A 22,681-nucleotide genomic window follows, 5' to 3' on the forward strand; every position below is an offset into this window, starting at 1 on the left:
GTGAGAATTTATGCACAAGCAGTAATTTACCCCCTTCTGCCCTCGAGAAGATGCAGCCCAGCATGCTGAACCCTGCATCACCAGCACACTGCTGCCTTCCTCCAGTGCTGGGGTGTGGGCAGGCTCCTGTCCCTGAGGCTTGGTGGAAGCAAACAGCATGGCAGAAGCAGTGAGAGCACATGGACCATCATCTCTGTGACTCTGCTGGCGAGCAGCAGCCCACACAAGTGCTCCCAGCCTGGGAGCTGGGACTCTGGGCTGGGGCTCTGAGCTCCAGTGCTCTCTGAGGCAGCACACAGAGATTTTGGTGTATTTTCTAGAATAGTTTTGTGCAGTTCTTCTGGGTTTTTTCTGGACAAGTTTTTTTTTTCTGGATGCATATTCTTCCATCTCCAACTATCTTGTCTATTCAGGAATGTGCCTTCTTCTGTACAGGTCCAACAGCTGTTCCTTGAAGTTTGTGTGGGGGTGGTGGAGGTTCACCCTAGGTTTGCACTTGTAGGTATATAATACCTAGAGCTAAGTCACAGCTCAGTACACAGGTACAAGAGTTTGCTTGCTCAGAGCTGCTGTTACTTATTTAGGACAGCCAAGCAAATCAAAGTAGCGTAATGTAGAGCTGAACCTGGTGAAATTCATTGAGTCTGAGCTCATAGCTTGCCTGCTGGTTTTGTATTCTCTTTTTTTGGATGACAATTTTACTTGGGTCTTCCATTGCATACTGTTTTTACAGATTTGCTGGAAAAAAACAATGGATATTGCAAATAGTTCTTACACTATGGCCAGGAAGTGTTTTATAGAGCAGAATGCAAACACAGACACAGATACTGCCCATCTCATGAGCCACCTTGACTTGACCATATGTGCTCCATGCACAAAGGCTTAATCCACCCCCTGCTTTGCTTGGCAGTTGTGCAGTCAACTCACATAGCCCAGCTGATGATCAGTGACTTGGGGATTTATTGCTGTCTTCCTTTTCCTGAGCCCTGTCACTCATCTCTGCAGTACTTCAGTAAGTGCTGTCCTTGGCACTGCCAGGCTCCTTACACTCAGTGGGGAAAATCAGCACATTGCCAGCTGACCTGGGTGAAGAAATCATTCCTATGCAATCACAGAGAAAAGTCTCTCTGGTGGCCCATCCTGGGTTGATGTTACCTGACTGTTTTCATTATTTATACCAACTCGCCAGGGCAGCCCCGTGCTGCACCGCTGCATCACGCAGTCTGGAGCTGGCACGTGCCCTGCATCCCACTGTTAAAGGAGGAGGTCAGGGTAGAGCTCAGTGATGGCAAGCAGTGGGTTGTTATTTCACTACTTTTAGCACTCAATTTTACCAGATTTTTTTTTCTGATACAGTTACATGTGTATGTATGTATAGAGAATCATAGAACTGTCAGGGCTGGAAGGGACCTCAAGTTCCAACCCCCCTGCCACAGGCAGGGACACCTTCCACATATACATAACCTAGAGTTAAATTAGTGACAATTTTTTATTCTCACTTTTTTTAATAAGAATTTGAATTTATACCCAAGTGTAAGTTTGTACCATCTACAGGATTGATATTCCTGCCCTGAACTACAGGAAGTTACCAGGGCTCATGAAAAATATCCCCATGCGGAAATGAAAACATTTGTAACAAAGGTTACATTTGGCACTTCTGCAAAGGGCAGGTTTCTGGGTAGAGAGATGAGAAAAGAGCAGTTTGTTCTTGCAGTCTTCAGCCAAACCTATTGTTTTGGGTTTGGTTTGCCTTCCCCCCCCCCCAACCCCCCCGTAAAAAAAAGTAATAAAATAGTTAATAGCAGGCATCATTTCTTCACAGTTCAGTGTAAATATTGGCTTTGAAGACAATTCAGTTTGTCCGCAGGAGTGTATGGACAGCTTGTCTCTAAATTGAGCAGAACCCCGAAGATAATATTACCTAGTCATTCTAAATGAAAACCATCTGTAATGTTCTGCTGACAAGCACATCTCTAGATGCCATTTTTCAGTGTGAGACAGGACCTACAGCAGGTCGTGCACCAAAGGAATTTCCCTGACAACACTAATGAGTTTTCACCTTGGTGTTTTAGTTGTGTATTAACTATTCAAAAATCCCATGAAGAGCAAATGCAGCAAGCTCCAAGAGTGTGACAGCCTGTGGCTACAGTAAGGGCTATTGGCTAGAATTGCATCTCCTTTGGTCTTTAAGTAAAGCTCTCTTAAGAGCAGCCCTCAAATTCTCCAAACTGATGTGTTGGCCTCCCCGTGGAACTGTCTTAACCCTCATTAATGTCAGTGGGTTTGGCAGGCTGGGACTGAGAGCAGAAGGGTCATCCCTGGGTTTTCCCTAGTGCAGTTTGGGATCTCCCTGATGTCACAAGAACCACACTCCAGCTTTCAATACATGCCTTTGGTGGTTTAGCTCCACGGGGCTGAGAAGCCTTCACTCCTTTCAGAACACTGTTATAGAATCATAGAATGGCTTAGGTTAAGAGGGACCTTAGAGATCATCCACTCCAACCTCCCTGCCAACAACACTCAGCTGCTCAAGGCCTCTTCCAGCCTGGCCTTCAACACCCCCAGGGAGGAAGCATCTACAACCTCCCTGGGAAACATGTTCCAGAATCTGACCAGTCTTCTCATACTGAAGAAATTCTTCCTAAGCTCCAGTCTAACCCTGCTCTCCCTCAGCTTCAAACCATTCCCCCTTCTCCTATTGCTAGATACCCTTATGAAAATCCCTCTCCAATAGGATCCCTTCAGGTATTGGATGGAAGTTCTAAGGTCCTGGAGCCTTCTCTAGGCTGAACACCCCCAGCTCTCTCAACCTATTCTCATAGCAGAGGTGTTCCAGCCCTTGGATCATCTTTTTGATCCTCTTCTGGACTCACATGATGGGGATACCAGAACTGGAGGCAGTATTTGAGGTGGGGTCTCACAAGAGCAGAGTTCTCCAGTTCTTCACTAGAGGCACCTCAGCTGGCTTTGGGCATCTACACTGTTCCAGTGTAAACTCTTGCTGATTACACTGACTGGAGGAAAGCACTTTCCAAAGTCCTCCTCCCCAAAACAGTCGACCCTGTTGACACGACTTCATGGATCAGCTATGTAAAATACCTTCCTTCTCTCTCTGTATCACCTTGCCTTTTTTTTTTTTTTCATGTTTTGGTCTCCAGTAGCCTGCAGAAGCCTCAGATTACCAAAACAGCTGCACATGCTTTGGCTCAGTGCGCTTAGGCCAGGCTCCAGGCTGTGGGTGGGTGCCGGGATCCTGGCTCAGCTGCCTTACTGGGATGAGGCTGCTGTAACAGAGCCCTGCATTATTGTGTCGCAGTTAGTTTGGCTTGCAGCTGCCTGATCCCTCTGCATTTTTACTGAAGTGAGATAAAAGGATTTTGTCTTAAAAATAGAATTTTCTTTCCTGAGTCTTACAGGAGCTTGAGTTACATACTGTGTGTGTAAGAGATGCCCCTCTGATTATCCTCAGATTTATCATGGAGGAGCAGAGCAAATAATTTTTGTAATAGTTTCTGAAGTAGAGGAGCAGTGCTGAACAGTCCAAAGCGTAAAAGTATATTGAAGAGGGAATAAAATGAGTAAAGTGTCATGTAATAACGTGGGTTTAGGTTCACAGCAAGAACAGGTTTACTGTCAGCATCAAGACCCTTACCAGTAGCAAATTGCTCTTGAAGGTGTCGCTGTAATTTTGAGATCCTTTGTGTAGACTAGGAAAAGAGTAGATCCAGAGTTTAAACTGAAGCAAAACGTTTCCCCAACCCTGAATCTCTTCTATTTTTATCCATTCAGGCTCTCTTTGATGCCTATTTGTCTCCATTTCTTGTCTAATAACAGTGCTCTCAGGTTCTCCAGTTGATAGCAAAAAGCAAACTGAATGCAATCATTTATCGCTGAACTGTTCAACTGTGCCCTTCTTTGTGTTCCTCTTAATAATGCCAGGTCTCCCAGGGGCACTCTCACACAGCTTTATCACATAAAGCTTTGTGTTTGACCTTACCTGCTGTTCCCCTGGAACGTGGGGAGGAGGGGCAAAGCCAAAATGCCAGCCTGCCTTAATTAAAATTTTAGTCTCAGAAGATGTTACAGTATGTGATTTCATTAGGTATCTAATGAAACTATTTAATCATACCTCTTATTTGTCTGGGCCTCTTTACTTGGTACTGAGGTCACCAAGTTTTACAGCAACTCTTAAAGGTGTGGGAAAGTAACTGAGGGGTGGGCATGCATCTGGAAGTGATTTGTAAATTCATTGTATCCATGATTTTGCCTGTTTGCCCTGAAGGCACTTGCTTGCGTGATGGAGCAGAAGGCTCAGTGCCCTTTCCAGAAACATTTCCCCCCCCAGGAGAGTGTGCCTGCATATAAATGTCTTTTAAGTGCTAATGCTGGCCCTTGTCTCCAGCAGTGGGAACTTAGCATCGTAGAAAAGGGGGTTAAAGACAATGTAATGGGTAATTCTTTGACATGTAAGGAGCTCCAAATCTCACTTGTCATACACACTGTTGCTTTCATCATTCCTCTTTGGCATAATCTCACTCACCCTAACAGGAGGCTCTCTCCCACCCATTTGTTGCAGGCAGTGACTGTTCTTGAGGCAAGGTCTGCACACAAAGCTCTCCCTTAGCTTTAGTGCAGATGTAACTTCTTCCAGTTTATGTAGGACAAATATGTAGTTAAAAAATAGGTTTGTGTCCCCTTCATCCTGCACGGCTTTTGAACAGCATTGCTGGGGGAGTTGTGTCGTTCCCCTAATTTTTTTTTTTCCCCATTTTGTTAGCAGCCAAGAAGTGTTCCCAGCTGTTTGTGTTGTCCATGCTCTGGCTGCTCTGTTCTTTGTGTTTCTGTAAAACAAGTAAAGCCAGCCTCTTCACCTAGCTTCTTGAGGAAGCATAAATGAGGAGGATAAGGAGGGGTGGTTCAGATGGGTAAGAGAGAACCTGTTGTAGCAGCTGGACAGAACTAGCCACATGATGGATTTTGTAGCTGCTCCCCACAGAAACATTTCTTGTGTGTCAGAGTTTTTTTTTCATCAGCAGTTTCTACCAAATCCAACAAAGAGGTCACTCTGAAATAATGCAAATTTGCAGCACATTTCCAAATTTGATTTCTCCTCCTTCTGAAGCTCAATGGAGATGTTTTTGCACTATCGGTGCCATGAGGTTTGTAGCTTTGTGGACCAAGGAGAGGAAGAGGGATGGGAAAGGCAGAGAAGCTAGTTGTCTTCCAACCAGTGCTTTTCTTCTTTCTCTTGTGATTAGAAATCTTACTGAGATCTCTCTGGTGCACTTACATCCTGCTGAGTTCCTCAGTGCAGCTGAATGCAGCTTTTTCTCTGTGGGTCTGCCAACAAAAGTGGCTGTTGGTCTGTCACCAGGTTCAGGAAGTGCGAATGTGCTTTTAGCAAAGCTGTGGCAGTTTTAGGGATCAGGGAGCAACAATTCTGGCAGCAATTATGTGTTGAGTCTCTTAAGTTCCAAATGCTGCAGTTTTATAGCCCCAGCTCTGCAGAGAATTGTTGAAGTTACTGCCATTGTAATCAGTTTAAGAATATATTTACTGCACTGTATGTTTTAGTGAAGGTAACTGCAGCATCATTAGCTAAAAATTGTTTTGATCTCCCACAGCTTGAAAGAGTTGATATTATTAGTATTAAATGTTGGCAACAAAGCTAGCATGATGCCCCATGCTTTTCCCTGCAAGCTGCACTGCTGGGGTGCCATATGCTTGTACCTGAAATGAAAGGAGCCGAGCTGGAAGGCACTCATGTGAAGAGGCTCCTCTTGGTTTGGGGGCTCTGAGCTGACAGAGAGCCACGGGGAAATTGGCTCTGTGTGCTGCTGTGATTTTCAGTACATGTTTTGTGTGTGTCAAAAGCCACCTCCTACCCCCAAGTTACCTGTTGCTTCTTAAAGCTCCTTTTTTCCAGGAATAGGCATTCTTGTTGGATTTTTTTCCCTTTTTGTATGTGTGAAAAGTAATTGAAATAACTGCATGGTCCTAAGCTTTGAGGGGGAAGGGGTAGACTTTTAGCATTAAGCTATTTGTCCTTCTAGCTCACATGGTATCCTGTTCACAGATATAAATTATCTGTGATGTCTTCCACTAGAACACAAAGCCCAAATGTCTTCCTAGATCAAGACATTTTCATGTGTATTGCTGAGAGAAAGCAGACACAGTAGGAGGGGATTGATCAACTGCAGCAGGTTTGGTTTGCAGCATGGCTTGGATTTTAGATGCAAGCTTTAACTACAGAAGTGATTACAAACTGGTTTGAATTCCAGCTGCACAAGATGCCTTTTAGATCTTAAGACCCACAACAGAACTCGACAGACCAGTAGGGAGAAATGTTAATTAGTGTGTCTTCTGTGGGAGTCCTCCAAACTGCAGGCTCTTTGAGGTGAGGCTAAAATCATAACCAACTGACATTTGTTGCTTAACTTTATCTTTTGTTTGGTGTGGGTTTTGAGGGTTGGTTTGTTTGGGTGGTTGGGTTTTGTTTGGTTTTTTAATGGATTTTTCATCCATAATTTGTGGTGAAAGTGGCCAGGTCGTGACCAGGTGTACAACAAACAGAAAAACTACCCTGGTTTCCTCAGCAGCCAGCCAAACCTGGCATGTTGTGGCTGGGCTTGAGAAGCCAGGCTAAGCACAGCACCTTGGAGCGAGCAGGATACGAGATTTTTGTAGCTGGTCATGTCAATGTTCCTGTAGGAGGTGAAACTGCTGGTTACAGCCCAGTGCTTGAGCATCTCACCTGAGGTGAGGAGCATCAGCAGGAAGGACTGAAGGACCCCTGTAGCAGGGAGAGCTTTGCTCTGGCTGCTAGAAACTGCTTGTCTCAAGTTCCTGCTCTTGGTTGTGCCTCCCACAGCTTGGCCAGCTGACCTAAAGCAAGGCTCCCCAGCCTGCTTTCCTTGCCTCCTATTTTACAGTTAACATTTAGGGTCTATTGGAGAATCAAAAGATTCTTTGTGTCAAGACACAGTGTTTCATCTTGCCAAACTGCTTGCTTTGTTTTTTTCTCTCTTCCTTCCAGTTTGGCAAGTACTCTGAGATAGACCAGCTCAGAACTTTTGCCAAACCAGTGAGCTGCCCGAAGCTTCACCAAACTTACTGAGGTGTGAATGATTGAATAGTTAGTTTCACAATGGCATTTTTTCTTCTCTGAATAGTAACTTGAGAGTTTCTATGATTATAGAGTAAAAGCTGCATCCATAGAATAGGTTGGAAGGGACATGTAAAGGTCACCTAGTCCAAAACCCCCACAGGGAGCAGGGACATCTTTAATCCTTTACCCATAGCTTCTTGGCAAAATGGTGAGAATAGACACTGACCATATTCTTCAGCCTACAAAACCTACTGAATATTACTCCAGCCAGGACAAAGTGAAATAAATAGGCCAGAAATAGCCCTTAGAATATCTACTGTACACAGGTGAACTCTTTACTTGTGGAGTGACTTGGGTGGCATTGCCTAGTATGTGATCAAAGGAAGGAGAGACTGGGAGGAGGATCCTGTCTCACATGGAAAAGTTTAATCCTTTTCCTTGGAAGATAGGAAAAGTGTTCAGAGATAACTGGCTAACATTTTCATAAGCATTTCAACTCTGGAACATGTGATTTAATGCTCTGAGTAATACTGGACACAGAGTACACTCTAATCATATCTTTATTCCCAGAACTTCTTATTAAACTGATGAATATCTTCTAGCAAGCTGTCCATTGTTGTTTTAGAGGGTTTGGGTGATAGCAAATGTGCTTCCTCCCTGGCTAAATTCCCCCCTTGCTAATTACAGGGTGTGTTGAAACAGTGAATTTTATTTCTCCTCTGAACAGTTCCAGGTTTATCTTCTGAGCAGATACCTTTTCATCTCCTGCATAAATTGAGCAGAGTGAGCTTCTTTGGCCTCATAGGAAGAGGTGTGCTTCCTGACCCCAGGTCATTTTTGCAGCTCTCTTCTCTGTTTTCTGGAATATCTGGAAATGTAAGCCCATGTGGGTAGTGAGCATAGCACTTGGTACTGAGTGCAGAATCTGCTGTCCTACTGTTTCCAGTATGTGGCAGAATATTCCCTTGTGTCTGCACCCAGAGGTGATGCTCACTCACTGGCCTTAGTTTTAACAATGGAGCTCAAACTCAAACATAGAATGCTTTGGGTTGGAAGGAACCTCCAAAGGCCATCTAGTCCAACTGCCTCTGCAGTCAGCAGGAGCATCCTCAACTAGATTAGGTTGCCTCACCTTGAATATCTCCAGGGATGGGGCCTCAACCATCTCCCTGGGCAACCTGCGCCAGTGTTCCACCACCCTCATGGTAAAAACACTTGTTCCTAACATCCAATCTAAATCTACTCTTCTCTAATCTGAAGCTGTTTCCCCTTGTCCTATCACCACAGGCCTTTGCAGGCTCTCTCCATCATTCTTGTAGGTCCCCTTCAGGTAGGTCTCCCCAGAGCCTCCTCTTCTCCAGGCTGAACACCAACAGCTCCCTCAACCTGTCCTCATAGCAAAGGTGTTCCAGCCCCCTGATCATTTTCATGGCCCTACTCTGAACCTGCTCCATCACTTCCTGGTGGGCAGCTGCAGCAGAAGCTGAGCTGGTGTGTACTGGATGAGGAGTAGGGCACCAGAAAGGCACTGGCACTGCAGTAGTTGCAGAATGGGCAGGAACATGACCAGATCTGTCTAGCATTGCACCCAGTGCAGTTAGTCCTGATGAGGTTTCCCTTTGGAATGTCTGAGCTGTGCTTGCCTAAGCCACTGCAGTGTGTTACCTGTCTTTTGGGATTGCTGGTGGCAACAGCTTGACTTGCCCCAGCAGCCCACTGAGTGAAGGGGGAAGGGAGCAGATGAGCTCTCAAATCACATCAAAACTGCTCTGAGTTTGTGCATTTGCATCATATGGGCTTAGTCCATCAACAAGGACTGTGTTCAAGTGGTGAGAGTGCAGTAAGAGTACAAACAGGTCTGGAGTTCAGGATACGGTAAGAGTACAAACAGATCTGCAGTTCAGGGTACAGTAAGAGTATAAACAGGTCTGCAGTTCAGGATATACTAAGAGTGCAAACAGATCTGCAGTTCAGGGTACAGTAAGAGTACAAACAGGTCTGCAGTTCAGGGTACAGTAAGAGTACAAACAGGTTTGCAGTTCAGGGTACAGTAAGAGTGCAAACAGATCTGCAGTTCAGGGTACAGTAAGAGTACAAACAGATCTGCAGTTCGGGATACATTAAGAGTATAAACAGGTCTGCAGTTCAGGGTACAGTAAGAGTGCAAACAGATCTGCAGTTCAGGGTACAGTAAGAGTACAAACAGGTTTGCAGTTTGGGGTACAATAAGAGTGCAAACAGGTCTGCAGTTCAGGATACAGTAAGAGTACAAACATCTGCAGTTCAGGGTACAGTAAGAGTACAAACAGATCTGCAGTTCGGGATACAGTAAGAGTATAAACAGGTCTGCAGTTCAGGGTACAGTAAGAGTACAAACAGGTCTGCAGTTTGAGGTACAGTAAGAGTACAAACAGGTCTGCAGTTCAGGATACAGTAAGAGTATAAACAAGTCTGTAGTTCAGGATACAGTAAGAGTATAAACAGGTCTGCAGTTCAGGGTACAGTAAGAGTGCAAACAGATCTGCAGTTCAGGGTACAGTAAGAGTATAAACAGGTTTGCAGTTTGGGGTACAATAAGAGTACAAACAGGTCTGCAGTTCAGGGTACAGTAAGAGTACAAACAGATCTGCAGTTCAGGGTACAGTAAGAGTACAAACAGGTCTGTAGTTCAGGATACAGTAAGAGTATAAACAGGTCTGCAGTTCAGGATACAGTAAGAGTACAAACAGGTCTGCAGTTTGAGGTACAGTAAGAGTGCAAACAGGTCTGCAGTTCAGGATACAGTAAGAGTATAAACAGGTCTGCAGTTCAGGATATAGTAAGAGTACAAACAGGTCTGCAGTTCAGGATATAGTAAGAGTACAAACAGATCTGCAGTTCAGGGTACAGTAAGAGTATAAACAGGTCTGCAGTTCAGGATATAGTAAGAGTGCAAACAGGTCTGCAGTTCAGGGTACAGTAAGAGTACAAACAGGTTTGCAGTTCAGGGTACAGTAAGAGTGCAAACAGATCTGCAGTTCAGGGTACAGTAAGAGTACAAACAGATCTGCAGTTCAGGATACAGTAAGAGTATAAACAGGTCTGTAGTTCAGGATACAGTAAGAGTATAAACAGGTCTGCAGTTCAGGGTACAGTAAGAGTGCAAACAGATCTGCAGTTCAGGGTACAGTAAGAGTACAAACAGGTTTGCAGTTCAGGGTACAGTAAGAGTGCAAACAGATCTGCAGTTCAGTATACAGTAAGAGTACAAACAGATCTGCAGTTCAGGGTACAGTAAGAGTACAAACAGATCTGCAGTTCGGGATACAGTAAGAGTATAAACAGGTCTGCAGTTCAGGGTACAGTAAGAGTACAAACAGGTCTGCAGTTTGAGGTACAGTAAGAGTACAAACAGGTCTGCAGTTCAGGATACAGTAAGAGTATAAACAGGTCTGTAGTTCAGGATACAGTAAGAGTATAAACAGGTCTGCAGTTCAGGGTACAGTAAGAGTGCAAACAGATCTGCAGTTCAGGGTACAGTAAGAGTACAAACAGGTTTGCAGTTCAGGGTACAGTAAGAGTGCAAACAGATCTGCAGTTCAGGGTACAGTAAGAGTACAAACAGATCTGCAGTTCAGGGTACAGTAAGAGTACAAACAGATCTGCAGTTCGGGATACATTAAGAGTATAAACAGGTCTGCAGTTCAGGGTACAGTAAGAGTACAAACAGGTTTGCAGTTTGGGGTACAATAAGAGTGCAAACAGGTCTGCAGTTCAGGATACAGTAAGAGTACAAACATCTGCAGTTCAGGATACAGTAATAGTACAAACAGGTTTGCAGTTTGGGGTACAATAAGAGTACAAACAGATCTGCAGTTCAGGGTACAGTAAGTACAAACAGATCTGCAGTTCAGGATACAGTAAGAGTACAAACAGGTCTGTAGTTCAGGATACAGTAAGAGTATAAACAGGTCTGCAGTTCAGGGTACAGTAAGAGTACAAACAGGTCTGCAGTTTGAGGTACAGTAAGAGTACAAACAGGTCTGCAGTTCAGGGTACAGTAAGAGTACAAACAGATCTGCAGTTCAGGGTACAGTAAGAGTACAAACAGGTTTGCAGTTTGGGGTACAATAAGAGTGCAAACAGGTCTGCAGTTCAGGATACAGTAAGAGTACAAACAGGTTTGCAGTTTGGGGTACAATAAGAGTACAAACAGGTCTGCAGTTCAGGGTACAGTAAGTACAAACAGATCTGCAGTTCAGGATACAGTAAGAGTACAAACAGGTCTGCAGTTTGAGGTACAGTAAGAGTACAAACAGGTCTGCAGTTCAGGGTACAGTAAGAGTACAAACAGGTCTGCAGTTTGAGGTACAGTAAGAGTACAAACAGATCTGCAGTTCAGGATACAGTAAGAGTATAAACAGGTCTGTAGTTCAGGATACAGTAAGAGCATAAACAGGTCTGCAGTTCAGGGTACAGTAAGAGTGCAAACAGATCTGCAGTTCAGGGTACAGTAAGAGTATAAACAGGTCTGCAGTTCAGGATATAGTAAGAGTGCAAACAGATCTGCAGTTCAGGGTACAGTAAGAGTACAAACAGGTTTGCAGTTCAGGGTACAGTAAGAGTGCAAACAGATCTGCAGTTCAGGATACAGTAAGAGTATAAACAGGTCTGTAGTTCAGGATACAGTAAGAGTATAAACAGGTCTGCAGTTCAGGATATAGTAAGAGTACAAACAGATCTGCAGTTCAGGGTACAGTAAGAGTATAAACAGGTCTGCAGTTCAGGATATAGTAAGAGTGCAAACAGATCTGCAGTTCAGGGTACAGTAAGAGTGCAAACAGGTCTGCAGTTCAGGATACAGTAAGAGTACAAACATCTGCAGTTCAGGATACAGTAAGAGTACAAACAGGTTTGCAGTTTGGGGTACAATAAGAGTACAAACAGGTCTGCAGTTCAGGGTACAGTAAGTGCAAACAGATCTGCAGTTCAGGATACAGTAAGAGTATAAACAGGTCTGCAGTTCAGGGTACAGTAAGAGTACAAACAGGTCTGCAGTTTGAGGTACAGTAAGAGTACAAACATGTCTGCAGTTCAGGGTACAGTAAGAGTACAAACAGGTCTGCAGTTTGAGGTACAGTAAGAGTACAAACAGATCTGCAGTTCAGGATACAGTAAGAGTATAAACAGGTCTGTAGTTCAGGATACAGTAAGAGTATAACAGGTCTGCAGTTCAGGGTACAGTAAGAGTGCAAACAGATCTGCAGTTCAGGGTACAGTAAGAGTACAAACAGGTTTGCAGTTCAGGGTACAGTAAGAGTGCAAACAGATCTGCAGTTCAGGATACAGTAAGAGTATAAACAGGTCTGCAGTTAAGGATACAGTAAGAGTACAAACAGGTCTGCCGTTTGAGGTACAGTAAGAGTACAAACAGGTCTGCAGTTCAGGGTGCAGTAAGAGTATAAACAGGTCTGCAGTTTGAGGTACAGTAAGAGTACAAACAGATCTGCAGTTCAGGATACAGTAAGAGTATAAACAGGTCTGCAGTTCAGGATACAGTAAGAGTATAAACAGGTCTGCAGTTCAGGGTACAGTAAGAGTACAAACAGGTCTGCAGTTCAGGGTACAGTAAGAGTACAAACAGGTTTGCAGTTCAGTGTACAGTAATAGTACAAACAGGTCTGCAGTTCAGGATACAGTGAGAGTACAAACAGGTCTGCAGTTCAGGGTACAGTAAGAGTACAAACAGGTTCGCAGTTCAGGAAACAGTAAGATTGCAAACAGGTCTGCAGCTCGGGGTACAGTAAGAGTATAAACAGGTTTGCAGTTCAGGACTGCTACTCTCATCAGCCACAGTGCTGTTTCCTCTTTAGCCAGAGCGCTGATGCACAGCTCACAAAGCTGTCTTGCTCCTAAAGGAGCAGTGCTGCAGTCCCTGCAAACATGCATGTGCATTCCTGCAGCACATGTGCTGAGGCCCCCAGAGCACCAACCGTGCTTCACTTGCAGCTCCAGGTGACGTTACTGGCAGAGGTGTAAGACCACTGCCTTCTGTCTGTCGAGCTCTGTAGCCTCATTAGGAAATTGAAACATCCCCTGGGATGTTGAAGTTTGGTGACTGTCAGCATGGTGCTGAAAGCTGCAAAGGCTGAGAGAATTACCTTGCTGGTATGACAGCCTTTTCCATTTTAACTGCAACCCAAGGCTCCATCTCCCTCTGAGGCGTTCACTGCAATTCCATGCATGATTTGTTCCTCTGGTTTTTTAACAATGTCTCTCATGTTTGCCCTGATTTTAAAAAAATCCTCCTTTGTAGCAGAGATAACATAGAGCAGGATGATATAATTGCAGTAAAAGACCCTGGAGCTCGCAGTAATAGGGTGGTTCATCTGATATGTACTGCCATTAGAATATAACCCACGCATGGATGTTCTCAGGGGACAGTAAAGAGGCTTTTAAGGATTACTCTTTATGTAGTATGAAAGCTAATGAGCACAAGAGCAAGTATGGAGATAACTGTTGCTGCAGAAAGCATGGTGCCACTTCCTCTTCTCCCTTGTTTCCTGACACTGATGTAGCCTCCCACCATCCTCGTTAGCCCAGCAATGTGCGGCATGTGCTGCAGTCACTTCCCAAGGCTTTGGGAACACTCCTTCATTTTATTTCTCTTCACTGAAAAATAAATAGCCTGTGAGAAGCATCGCAGAGCTGAGGACTGGGGGAATAGTGATCTCTGATAGTGCTTTCAAGAACAAAAGAGCAAGACTTACTGGAATGATGCAGTTTCATGAACGCTGATATGTTAACACTCTCAGTTACACAGAGTCTCAGTTCTCCCATCTCCATTCTTTCCAGGGCCAGTGTGTAAAAACATGAAAACGTCAACACACAGCCAACACTGCAGGGTCCATTTGAAATGTGACATGGGATGTAGAGTGAGAGTTGCAGAATATGGGCTGTGGAGGCAGGAGATTCAGAGCATCTGCTTTCTGGTATTACCAACTCCTTGTTCAATTGTCACCTAGAGTGCTAACTCCTTCCCCTTGCATTTGTGCTGAAACAGAGCCAATAGCAGAATGCATCTGGGCTTCTTTGGTTTGGTTTGGTTTTTTGTTTTTCCCAGCATTCCCCCCTTACTTATAGAGCTGGTTGCAGATAAAGAAATTAATTCACTTTTTAATAATCTGTCCCCACTCTGAACTGCTGTGGTACATTTTCGTACCTTCTCAGATTTTTATGGTTGATGGAATGGATGAACTTGCATCTTTCTTTATATATTTAACATAGTAAAGAGGCAGACTTTGTTATCAAGTAAAGTGAAGTAGATTCACTTGAGTTGCAGAGCCTTCAAAAGGATACTGGGTTTTGGCCAAATGGACTGGGGTTTTGCAACAAGGTCTGACATCTATAACTTCATTGTGTTCCAAAGGATACTGTGATAAAAATATCCATGAATATAGAGGAAGAGATGACAGCTGTCATCTTTACAAGGATACAAGCAGACCAGTAACCTTCTTAAATATCCCAGTTCCCACCCACAAGTCAAGGGAGTACATGGTTAAGAGAACACAGTACCTCCTTCTGGCCCAAAGAAGTGCCTTAATTTCCCTTAATGACAAAGAAGTTTCAGGAGACAATGCAATTACATTCTTACATTGATACCTCTTTGTTCCCGTCCAGTCACATTGGAAGTGTGTTAGAGTGCATGGGAAGTGTTTTTCTGCTTGTATTGAGGCCCCTCTGTGTGTCCAGAGTATTGTAAAGGGCTCTTAGAGGGAGTAGGAAAGAGGTCTTCTGACTCTCAGAGGTGTAAGGAGGACTGTGTTGGGACAGAGGTGAGTGATGCACATTCCTTGTGGGCAGGAGAAATTGCTGAAGTCCTTGAAGAGTCATAATAATAATATTGCCAAAATAATCAAATCATAATCCAAAGTCTAGTGGAATTCAGCTCTTAGCCCTTGTTTGTATTCGTGCACCTAAAACATGGAGTGGTTGTGCCATGACCTAAGCAGTGTTTGCTGGTGCAGAGGAGATTCTGGGGGCAGAGATGGGTGCTGGTGCAGTGATGCCTGCACGTTGAGTCAGTCGCTCCAGCGCGTCGTGTTTCAGTTTGATGGTTGTGTCTATATTGGGCAACAAATTTGTTGTGTTTGGAGAACATGGAATACAAAGTTGAGGTGAAGAGAGCACTGGATGTGTTCAAGCATACAGCAGAGCATCAGCAGTAGTCTGACTATGGGAGTGTGGGAGTGGAGGTACCCGAAGGGCTTCTCTCTGCCTGACTCCAGTGGTGTCTGTTTCTGTCTCTCTCTGCACAGCACCAGTGCCCCACTCTGTGCCAGTGCATCACAGCTCAACTCTGTGAGCCCTCAGCTGGGCTTTGATTGCATTCCCTAACTTAGCATCACTTGATCCATGGTCCACCATCAATCTGCTGTTCATTGCAGCTTCGGGGACTGACTTTGACAACTGCAAGTGACAGGAGATTAATTATCTGTTGCTGTTTCTGCTGTCAGTTGACTCTTCTGTGCTTAATTTTTCAGTGCTGCAAACACCAGAATAGCAGTGCTAAATTTTTTATTTCTGTCCTTTCTTCCCCCTCCCCCCCAACAATTGGTCTATGGGAGCAGAAGAGGACTTGAAAATTTATTATTGCTGTATAAGCCTTCTGTAAACTCAGTTACAGCACTTCTGATGCTGGTAATTTTCATGACTGAAAAATATGCTGACGCTGTGTTTGTGCATAGGAAAAGAGCAAATTTGACTGCATAATAATCTGGTGCAGTTGGGAGATATTTGATGCTATCTCTCAGCCAAGTTAATCACTCATAGAATTAATTTATTTTTTATTTTGCTTAGTTGGCTGGAGGCATTAATCTCCTATATGTGGAAAGGAAAGCGTCTTTAATGCTAAAAAGTTGATCAGATCTACCCAGTGTTTCTCTGGCATCAGAAAAGAGTTTGAAGGAAAGTTATGAGCTGACAACAGACTGGCAGAAACAGAGACATTTGTGACTTTATTTTTCTTACATAATGAAGCAATGCCCAGGTGATGATTTCCAATTCTAGAGCTATATTGAGCTGGGGACTGTATTCCTGAATATAACTTGAGGCATCATGCCAGACGTTTTTCACATGTTAAAGCTAACACAGCCTTGCTGCTCCTGCTAATTCTTCTCTGCTTGAAACATGTTTATTCTGAGAGCATCACCACAGAGCTGATAGTGCACTGCAGTGTGTTAAACAATACAAGTGCTGAAGGACACGGAGTGTCTTAAGGAGAAATTATTCATAGATTGATGATGATTGTGACTGGCTGCATTTTTCAAGGACAAGATCTTTCTGCATCTTTCTTTCCCACTTTTTCTGCAAAACCCTTCATCTCTGAACAGTAGCATCATCCAGCCAGCTTGCTTCCAGCTGGCAAGGCTCATTCTCAGGCTGGACCATGTTGCTGCCAAGCAGTGCACCACTCGTGCTTCCCTTCCCATCCATGCTTCTGCCTCATTTGCAGGTTTGCTCTCCAGACCATCCAGAATTTGCCCATTTCTCAGTCTTGGAGAGGCTGTCCCAGCAGAAAACCTGCAATGTCGTGGTGACTTTGAACACAGAGCCAGCTGCAAGTGGAAACAGAAGCATCGACTTCTCCTCCCTTGTGTGTCAGCAGTGTTTCCATCCAGCAACGGAGGACCAGATACTCCCTAATTTATGATTTGCTTCTTTTGCCAAATCTGAAACTAGTAGGGTGGAATATGACCCATAATATGCTCTACTTGTATGTAAAAGCCTTGCAAGTCAGAGCCAGTGTATATATGAATGTTTTTGATTAAATAAAACCTCCTCTGTTTATATCATGCTATGGAGCTGCTTTACAAGAAAGGCAAGAGGGTAAGAGAAGAAAACGTGACCTGAAAGAAAGCTGCCAGATTAGACTGTGAAGGCCAAATACTGGTGTCCTTGAAGCTGGTGGGAATTCTGCCTCAGAGGAAGCAGCCATAAGCCAGTAGCACCCTGGGTCTGTTCAGGGCTTTACAATCCTATGCTGCAGTCAGGCATCCCTCAAGGTGGTCTCTGCACCTGTGTTGAAGAGCATGAGGAAGGTGTGCTGCTCACTTGTGTTAGCCTGCCAGGGCTCTCAGCCCCCAGCATTTGTTTATTCCCCTTTGATTTCTACTTCCAGTAATTCTTCTCTAGAAGTAGAGTGACTTTTTGATGAGCACAGGTAGCAACAGTGTCATCCTTTGCTGTGCCTTAAAACGGTTTTAATTTTGGCCCTACAGGCGAGAGGGTATTTGAAGATATCTTTCTTCTTGCAGGGTACCAACCCGTCCTGCCGAACCAGCAGCAGGGGTTCCAGGGTCTCATGGGAATGCAGCAGCCTCCCCAAAGCCAGAACCTGATGAATAATCAACAGGGAAATCAGGTGCAAGGCATGATGGTGCAGTATCCAGCCATGTCGTCTTATCAGGTACTGGACTGCTTTGGTTGGAGAGCACTTAATGGAGCTGAGGTGCTGCAGTGCAGAACAGTCTCGATCCCTTCAGAGGGGACACTGTGTGGCAGGAGGCCTCCTGATAAATAGGCTTCTGACTCAGATTGGGTTCTTTGCTTCCTGTTTACATATTCTTAGTACTCCTGATTGTCATTCTGAATTGGGAATACTTCAAATGCACTATTTATTACAGCCTGCAGTGTGGCTAGAATGTCAGAAAGGATGAAGGAATTGTATTTCTCCCTGTGAAGAAAATGAATTTTTTAAAACAAAAGACAGAACATTGTACTATGGTTTGGGGTTTTTGGGTTGTTTTTGCCAGTGCAATATTGTTTCCTCTAATGAAGTAATGAAGCCAAGGGATTTGCTTAATCCAGTTAAAAATTGCTGATCTTGGAGACTTCTGCCAAGGATCTCACTATGTCTTCTGTAACAAGCTGTATCCAGATAGATTTTTGCTTATTGGGTTTTGGGGGAGGGTGGTTGTATTTTTAGCCAGTCCATAAGTTACCCATACACCTCCCCAACTTCACACCTGGTTGCCTGTGATTGTCCCTCTGGAAGACTAGGAAACTAAATGACATCTAATTCATTTTAATAGACTGCCCTGATGGAGCAGCCCTTCAGTCTGCCTTGGCTTCTCTGAAAACAGTACAGCAATCCAGATGGAAATGGGGGAGTTGCTTGTGGGTAAAATTTTCCCCTTACATCTTCAGAATGATGACAGTGAAAATGTCTTTTAAAGGTTAATGATCAAGTTAAAGGTTCAGACCTTTTGGATGGCCTACATTTACCAGGGTGGAGTCTTCTCTTTGCACTAATCTCGAAATTCGAATTCAACCAAGAGCATAGCAGAGCCACTTACTAGAGCTGGGAGCAGAGGGGTTTCACTTTAATCCTCAGGGATGAGAACAGCAGCAGCAAACAGCAGAACATGTTGGATGCTCATATTTAGCCAGGAGGAGGATAGAGACACTGGGGACCTGCTTCGGTTTGTTTACTAATTGCTGTTTTCTTTCCCTCCGTGCTGCCGTGTTGCTGCCTAGGTGCCAATGACCCAGGGTTCTCAAGGATTGCCACAACAATCATATCAACAACCACTCATGCTACCTAATCAATCAGGTCAAGCAACACTTCCAGCCACTGGAATGCCTGTCTACTGTAATGTCATACCTCCTGCCCCCCAGAACAACGTCCGGTTGATTGCCCCACACTGCCCCTCCAACAACGTCCCAGTGCTCTCTGCCAGCTGCAGGACAAACTGTGCCAGCATCAACAATGCAGGCTGGCAGGTCAAGTACTGACACTGTGGCTGAGCTGTGGATAAACGAGGATAGAGGTGCATTAATTTGACAAATAACTCCATGGCCTTCAAATGAAGAGGAGACACAACAGGATGATCAGCTGGGGACATAAGTACTGACTATGGTCAAGTGATTTGCTGCTGGAAAAATCTGTAAAAAAAAAAAAAAAAAAATTTTGGGGAAAAAAGAAAAAAAAGAGAAAAAATTAAAAAAAAAAACAGGAAAAAATGTTTGCTGGTTAATGGTGCATATTTTTGTCATGTCTGCTAGGTATGCCTTTATAGCTTAGCTAGTGACATGAATTCATTGAGGTAAGATTTTTTCCTACCACTGAACACCACTGTGTAGATTGTAATATCCCCAATTCGGATTAGTTTTGTACTTTGTGTTGAGTTTGTGAAGCTAAAAGTATTTAAAGATATAATAAAAATCACATTGTACCAAAGCTGTAATGGAAATGAAAACAACAACAAAAAAATTGAAAACAAAACAAAAATAAAAAAGAATTACTGAATGGAAGGAATAATTTATATACACTATAGAGTTTTTTTATGGATATATACTGTATTGTAGTGCTTAATCACAATAAAGCTATTTGACCTCATGGAGAAAGGTCATGTTTCTACCACTGCTTGCTCTCCTTTCTGTTTATGAGTGAGTGAACTCCTCTTTTCTTCTGCATTGTCTTGTTTCAGGTGAAGCTAAGGGGGGAAAGATGCTCCATGGCCTGAGGGGAGTTAGATGATAAGCACTGTACCTGTGTCTTAGCATGTAGTACCATAAGACCACGTAGCAATAGTAGCATGGACACCCAGAAGTTGTGCAGTGAATGATGTTTCAGACCATCTTAAACTCAGTGTGTGCTTGTCCAGTCTCTAACACCAGCAAGATCACAGACACCATCTGCCACAGCTACAAGCTTCTCTCTGCTAACTTACACCAGCTCAAGAGGCCAACAGTTGAGAAAAGGCAGACATAGATGTCCCATAATATCCCATCCACTGGCTGAGAGATCAAACACTGCTAAGGTAGCAGCCTGAGTACTCAGCAGTTACCCTTCTCTGTGGAGAGAGACCCTACCCAATTACTGCTGTTCCAGCTGGGAAGCTATTTTGCACCAAATGATGACACCCCCAGAATCTCATCCACCAGGCTGAAGCGGTGGGGCTGGGGAACAGTTGAGTTTTGGCTCTTAAAATAACGTGTCACAGGGGTTGCCAGGCATTGTGAGAACCTTCCTTGCTTTAATTCCTGCAGTGCTGCTCATTGTTACATCCATGTTCAGTCACATGCCCAGCTTGTTCTGAGAAATTGTTCTTCATTCATTCATGCTGCATGGAGTGGTGCTTCAGTGATGACAACATTCAAGTAGCAAATGTGTTTACCTGGCAAAAAGCCTGCGCTGGTTCTGCACTTCAGCTGCATTTTTTTATCTGTTTTGAACACATTTAAATATATAGGAATAGAACCCCCTCCCCTAGATTTATGCATCATGGAAAAAGCCTGAGATTCTTCTGAGTGTAGAGTCTGCCTGTGTAACAGTATGGCAGTAGCCTGCAATGCCATTGTTAATCTGACACTGAAACAGCTTTTATTATCCCTTTAAGAGGGGTACTGTTTCCTTTGAACACTTCAGCTGTGAAAGCAGGAAGGGCTACAACTTATTTAAAAGAAATGCTTTTCTAGACAATAAATAGATTCCTCTCAGGGTTTGGGTTTTTTTTTACCCAGTCCTGTGGGGTCATAAGAAAGCTGAATGCTGGATTTTGTGTAGTGGAATCACCATTCATCTGCTGAGAGACGCTCAAGAACCTGAGCAGGTAAACAAACACTCTTCAATTCGAGGTGAAATGCCTTGGGAGACCATACCGATTGATTTTTGTGTGTGTGTGTGTGTGCTTCTTTTAGCTCAAGGTACAGCATATGAATTTTGCCTGTGACCCTGAGCTCTCATTTCTATTGCCCTGCATTGTATGGCTGATTTCCTTTTAATGGTTTATATGCTATGGAGGCTTTTCTCCTAGTATTACCGTAATTACAGATAATTGGATTTGCTGCTGCTGGATGATTGATGGCTGGATGAGTGCCTGTCCTTCTCTCTCAAGGCTCCAGAGGCCAGCAGGTAGGGTCCAGAGGTGACCTTGCACAGGGTCGGTTGTGTGTAGCCAGACTGAATGAGGGGCAGGAGGGTAAAAATTCCTGTGCATGCAGTGTCTGGAATGAAGAGACCTTTTGGTAATCACTATATTTAAATCCTCTTTCTTCTCTTTGAAGCACTGCTGTTGCCTTATTGATCTTGCTTCTTGGCAGAGAACTGCGAATGAATTGCCTGTTACAAACATCTCTCAGCACCACAAATCGATGGCAAGCTGGGCCATGGGTGCTGTCAGCAGCCTTGGGGAAGGGAGCCAAAAAACCAAAGCCTGGCAATCCTGCTACTGTAAAGAGACAATCTCCTGATGGTCTTTTGCTGCTCTTGGTCACACCCCCTTGGCAAACAGCTTGTACCCTGGCTGACCATGGCCACACCTTGCCTCAATTTACCTGTCTGCCCCCACCCAGTGACAGGCTTGTGGAAAAGATGTCCATAGCTGTGGGAGCAGGGATCCTGCTGACTGACCTCTCTCAGCCTGGTGGCAGCAGCAGCTCCCTGCTCATTAATGCACCTTCCTGCTGACATGAGACGTTAACTTGCTGTGTTAAATTGAGGAGTTTCAGGAGGAGGTCACAGCCACTCCCCTCCCCCCTCAAAGTGACCTACATCCTCGATCTCACTCTCAAAGAGTTTGAATCTCCTTAGGCAGATGAGGAAACTGAATTTGATCTCCCTCAGCTATGGAGAATGCCCTAATTATTAAGGTATCATACACATGGGGGAGACAACTCATGTGATGGTGAACAGAGTTGCTTTATGCTAGATGAATTTCTGTTTGAAGACAGTTGAGGGATCTTGCTTCTAGATCAAGTGAAGCACAAAAACTAGTCTGTATTTCCAATCTTACAATATTTTTAAGTCTTTCTCCTAAACATTTTGTTCATTAATAAAAATATTTGGAGCTGGCTTGCTTAGCAGCCTTCTGCTGTTAAAGCAGAGATGTTTCAGCATTGTCAGAAAGTGAGGAGGAGGAGGACAAAAGAGTGGCCTGCAAATACATCTCATGAGAAAATGGGTAGGTGAAGCTCAGAGCTTTCTTCTCAGCCCTTTGAAACACTTCCTAGGCACTCTTCATAAGGGGAATGCTCTTGGGCTCGCCTGGCCAGACTTAGTTCAAGAAGCTTGGCAACTGGTGCCCTTGAATTCAGAAAGAGCACTGCAGTGACTCACAGGACAGGCTGCTATTCTGTGAGGTTGATCTGACACAGTGGGCTTGTTTTCCCCTGCTCCTGCCCTGGAAATCAGCAGGCTGGGCAGCTGCTCTGGAGCATTTCCCCCCCTTACCTGCAGCTTGCTTGCTTTGGTAGCCGTGTCTTGCTTTCTCCTTGCTTTCTCCTTTTTTTTTTTTTTCCCTTTGGTTATTTTTTTTAATGTTCTGAAACTGATGGGAAATTCTCCCAAGGCTCCATACATATTTCATTTCCCACTGTTCTGTTAATTTATGTTGCACTGACGCATATCCTGAGTTAAGTGGCTGCATTAAGATGACAGTGATCAGCCTTTTGGATGGGTCTAATTCGTTTGGGCTGTAATTTGCAGGGGCTGTATATCCTAACAGAAGCCAATGCCATTTGCTATTGTTTTGCCCTTTGTGCTGCCTGAGAAGTTAAGGATTTCTTTCTAGAGCTGTATTCCCTTAAATT

General features: G+C 44.1%; 1 protein-coding gene across 1 annotated transcript in view; it reads left to right on the forward strand.

Annotated features, from left to right (window-relative positions):
- Positions 1 to 18,977, forward strand: part of ARPP21 (cAMP regulated phosphoprotein 21) — a 106,974-nt gene extending 87,997 nt beyond the window's left edge. Inside the window, exons 19-20 of the mRNA XM_054385102.1 lie at positions 17,404 to 17,555; positions 18,626 to 18,977. Coding sequence (XP_054241077.1) covers positions 17,404 to 17,555; positions 18,626 to 18,883 — 410 coding nt within the window. The 3' untranslated portion in view covers positions 18,884 to 18,977. The remainder of the gene's footprint in view (positions 1 to 17,403; positions 17,556 to 18,625) is intronic.
- Positions 18,978 to 22,681: the final 3,704 nt, after the last annotated feature.

The sequence above is a fragment of the Indicator indicator genome, chromosome 11 (assembly GCF_027791375.1).
Source record: "Indicator indicator isolate 239-I01 chromosome 11, UM_Iind_1.1, whole genome shotgun sequence".
Taxonomy (NCBI): domain Eukaryota; kingdom Metazoa; phylum Chordata; class Aves; order Piciformes; family Indicatoridae; genus Indicator; species Indicator indicator.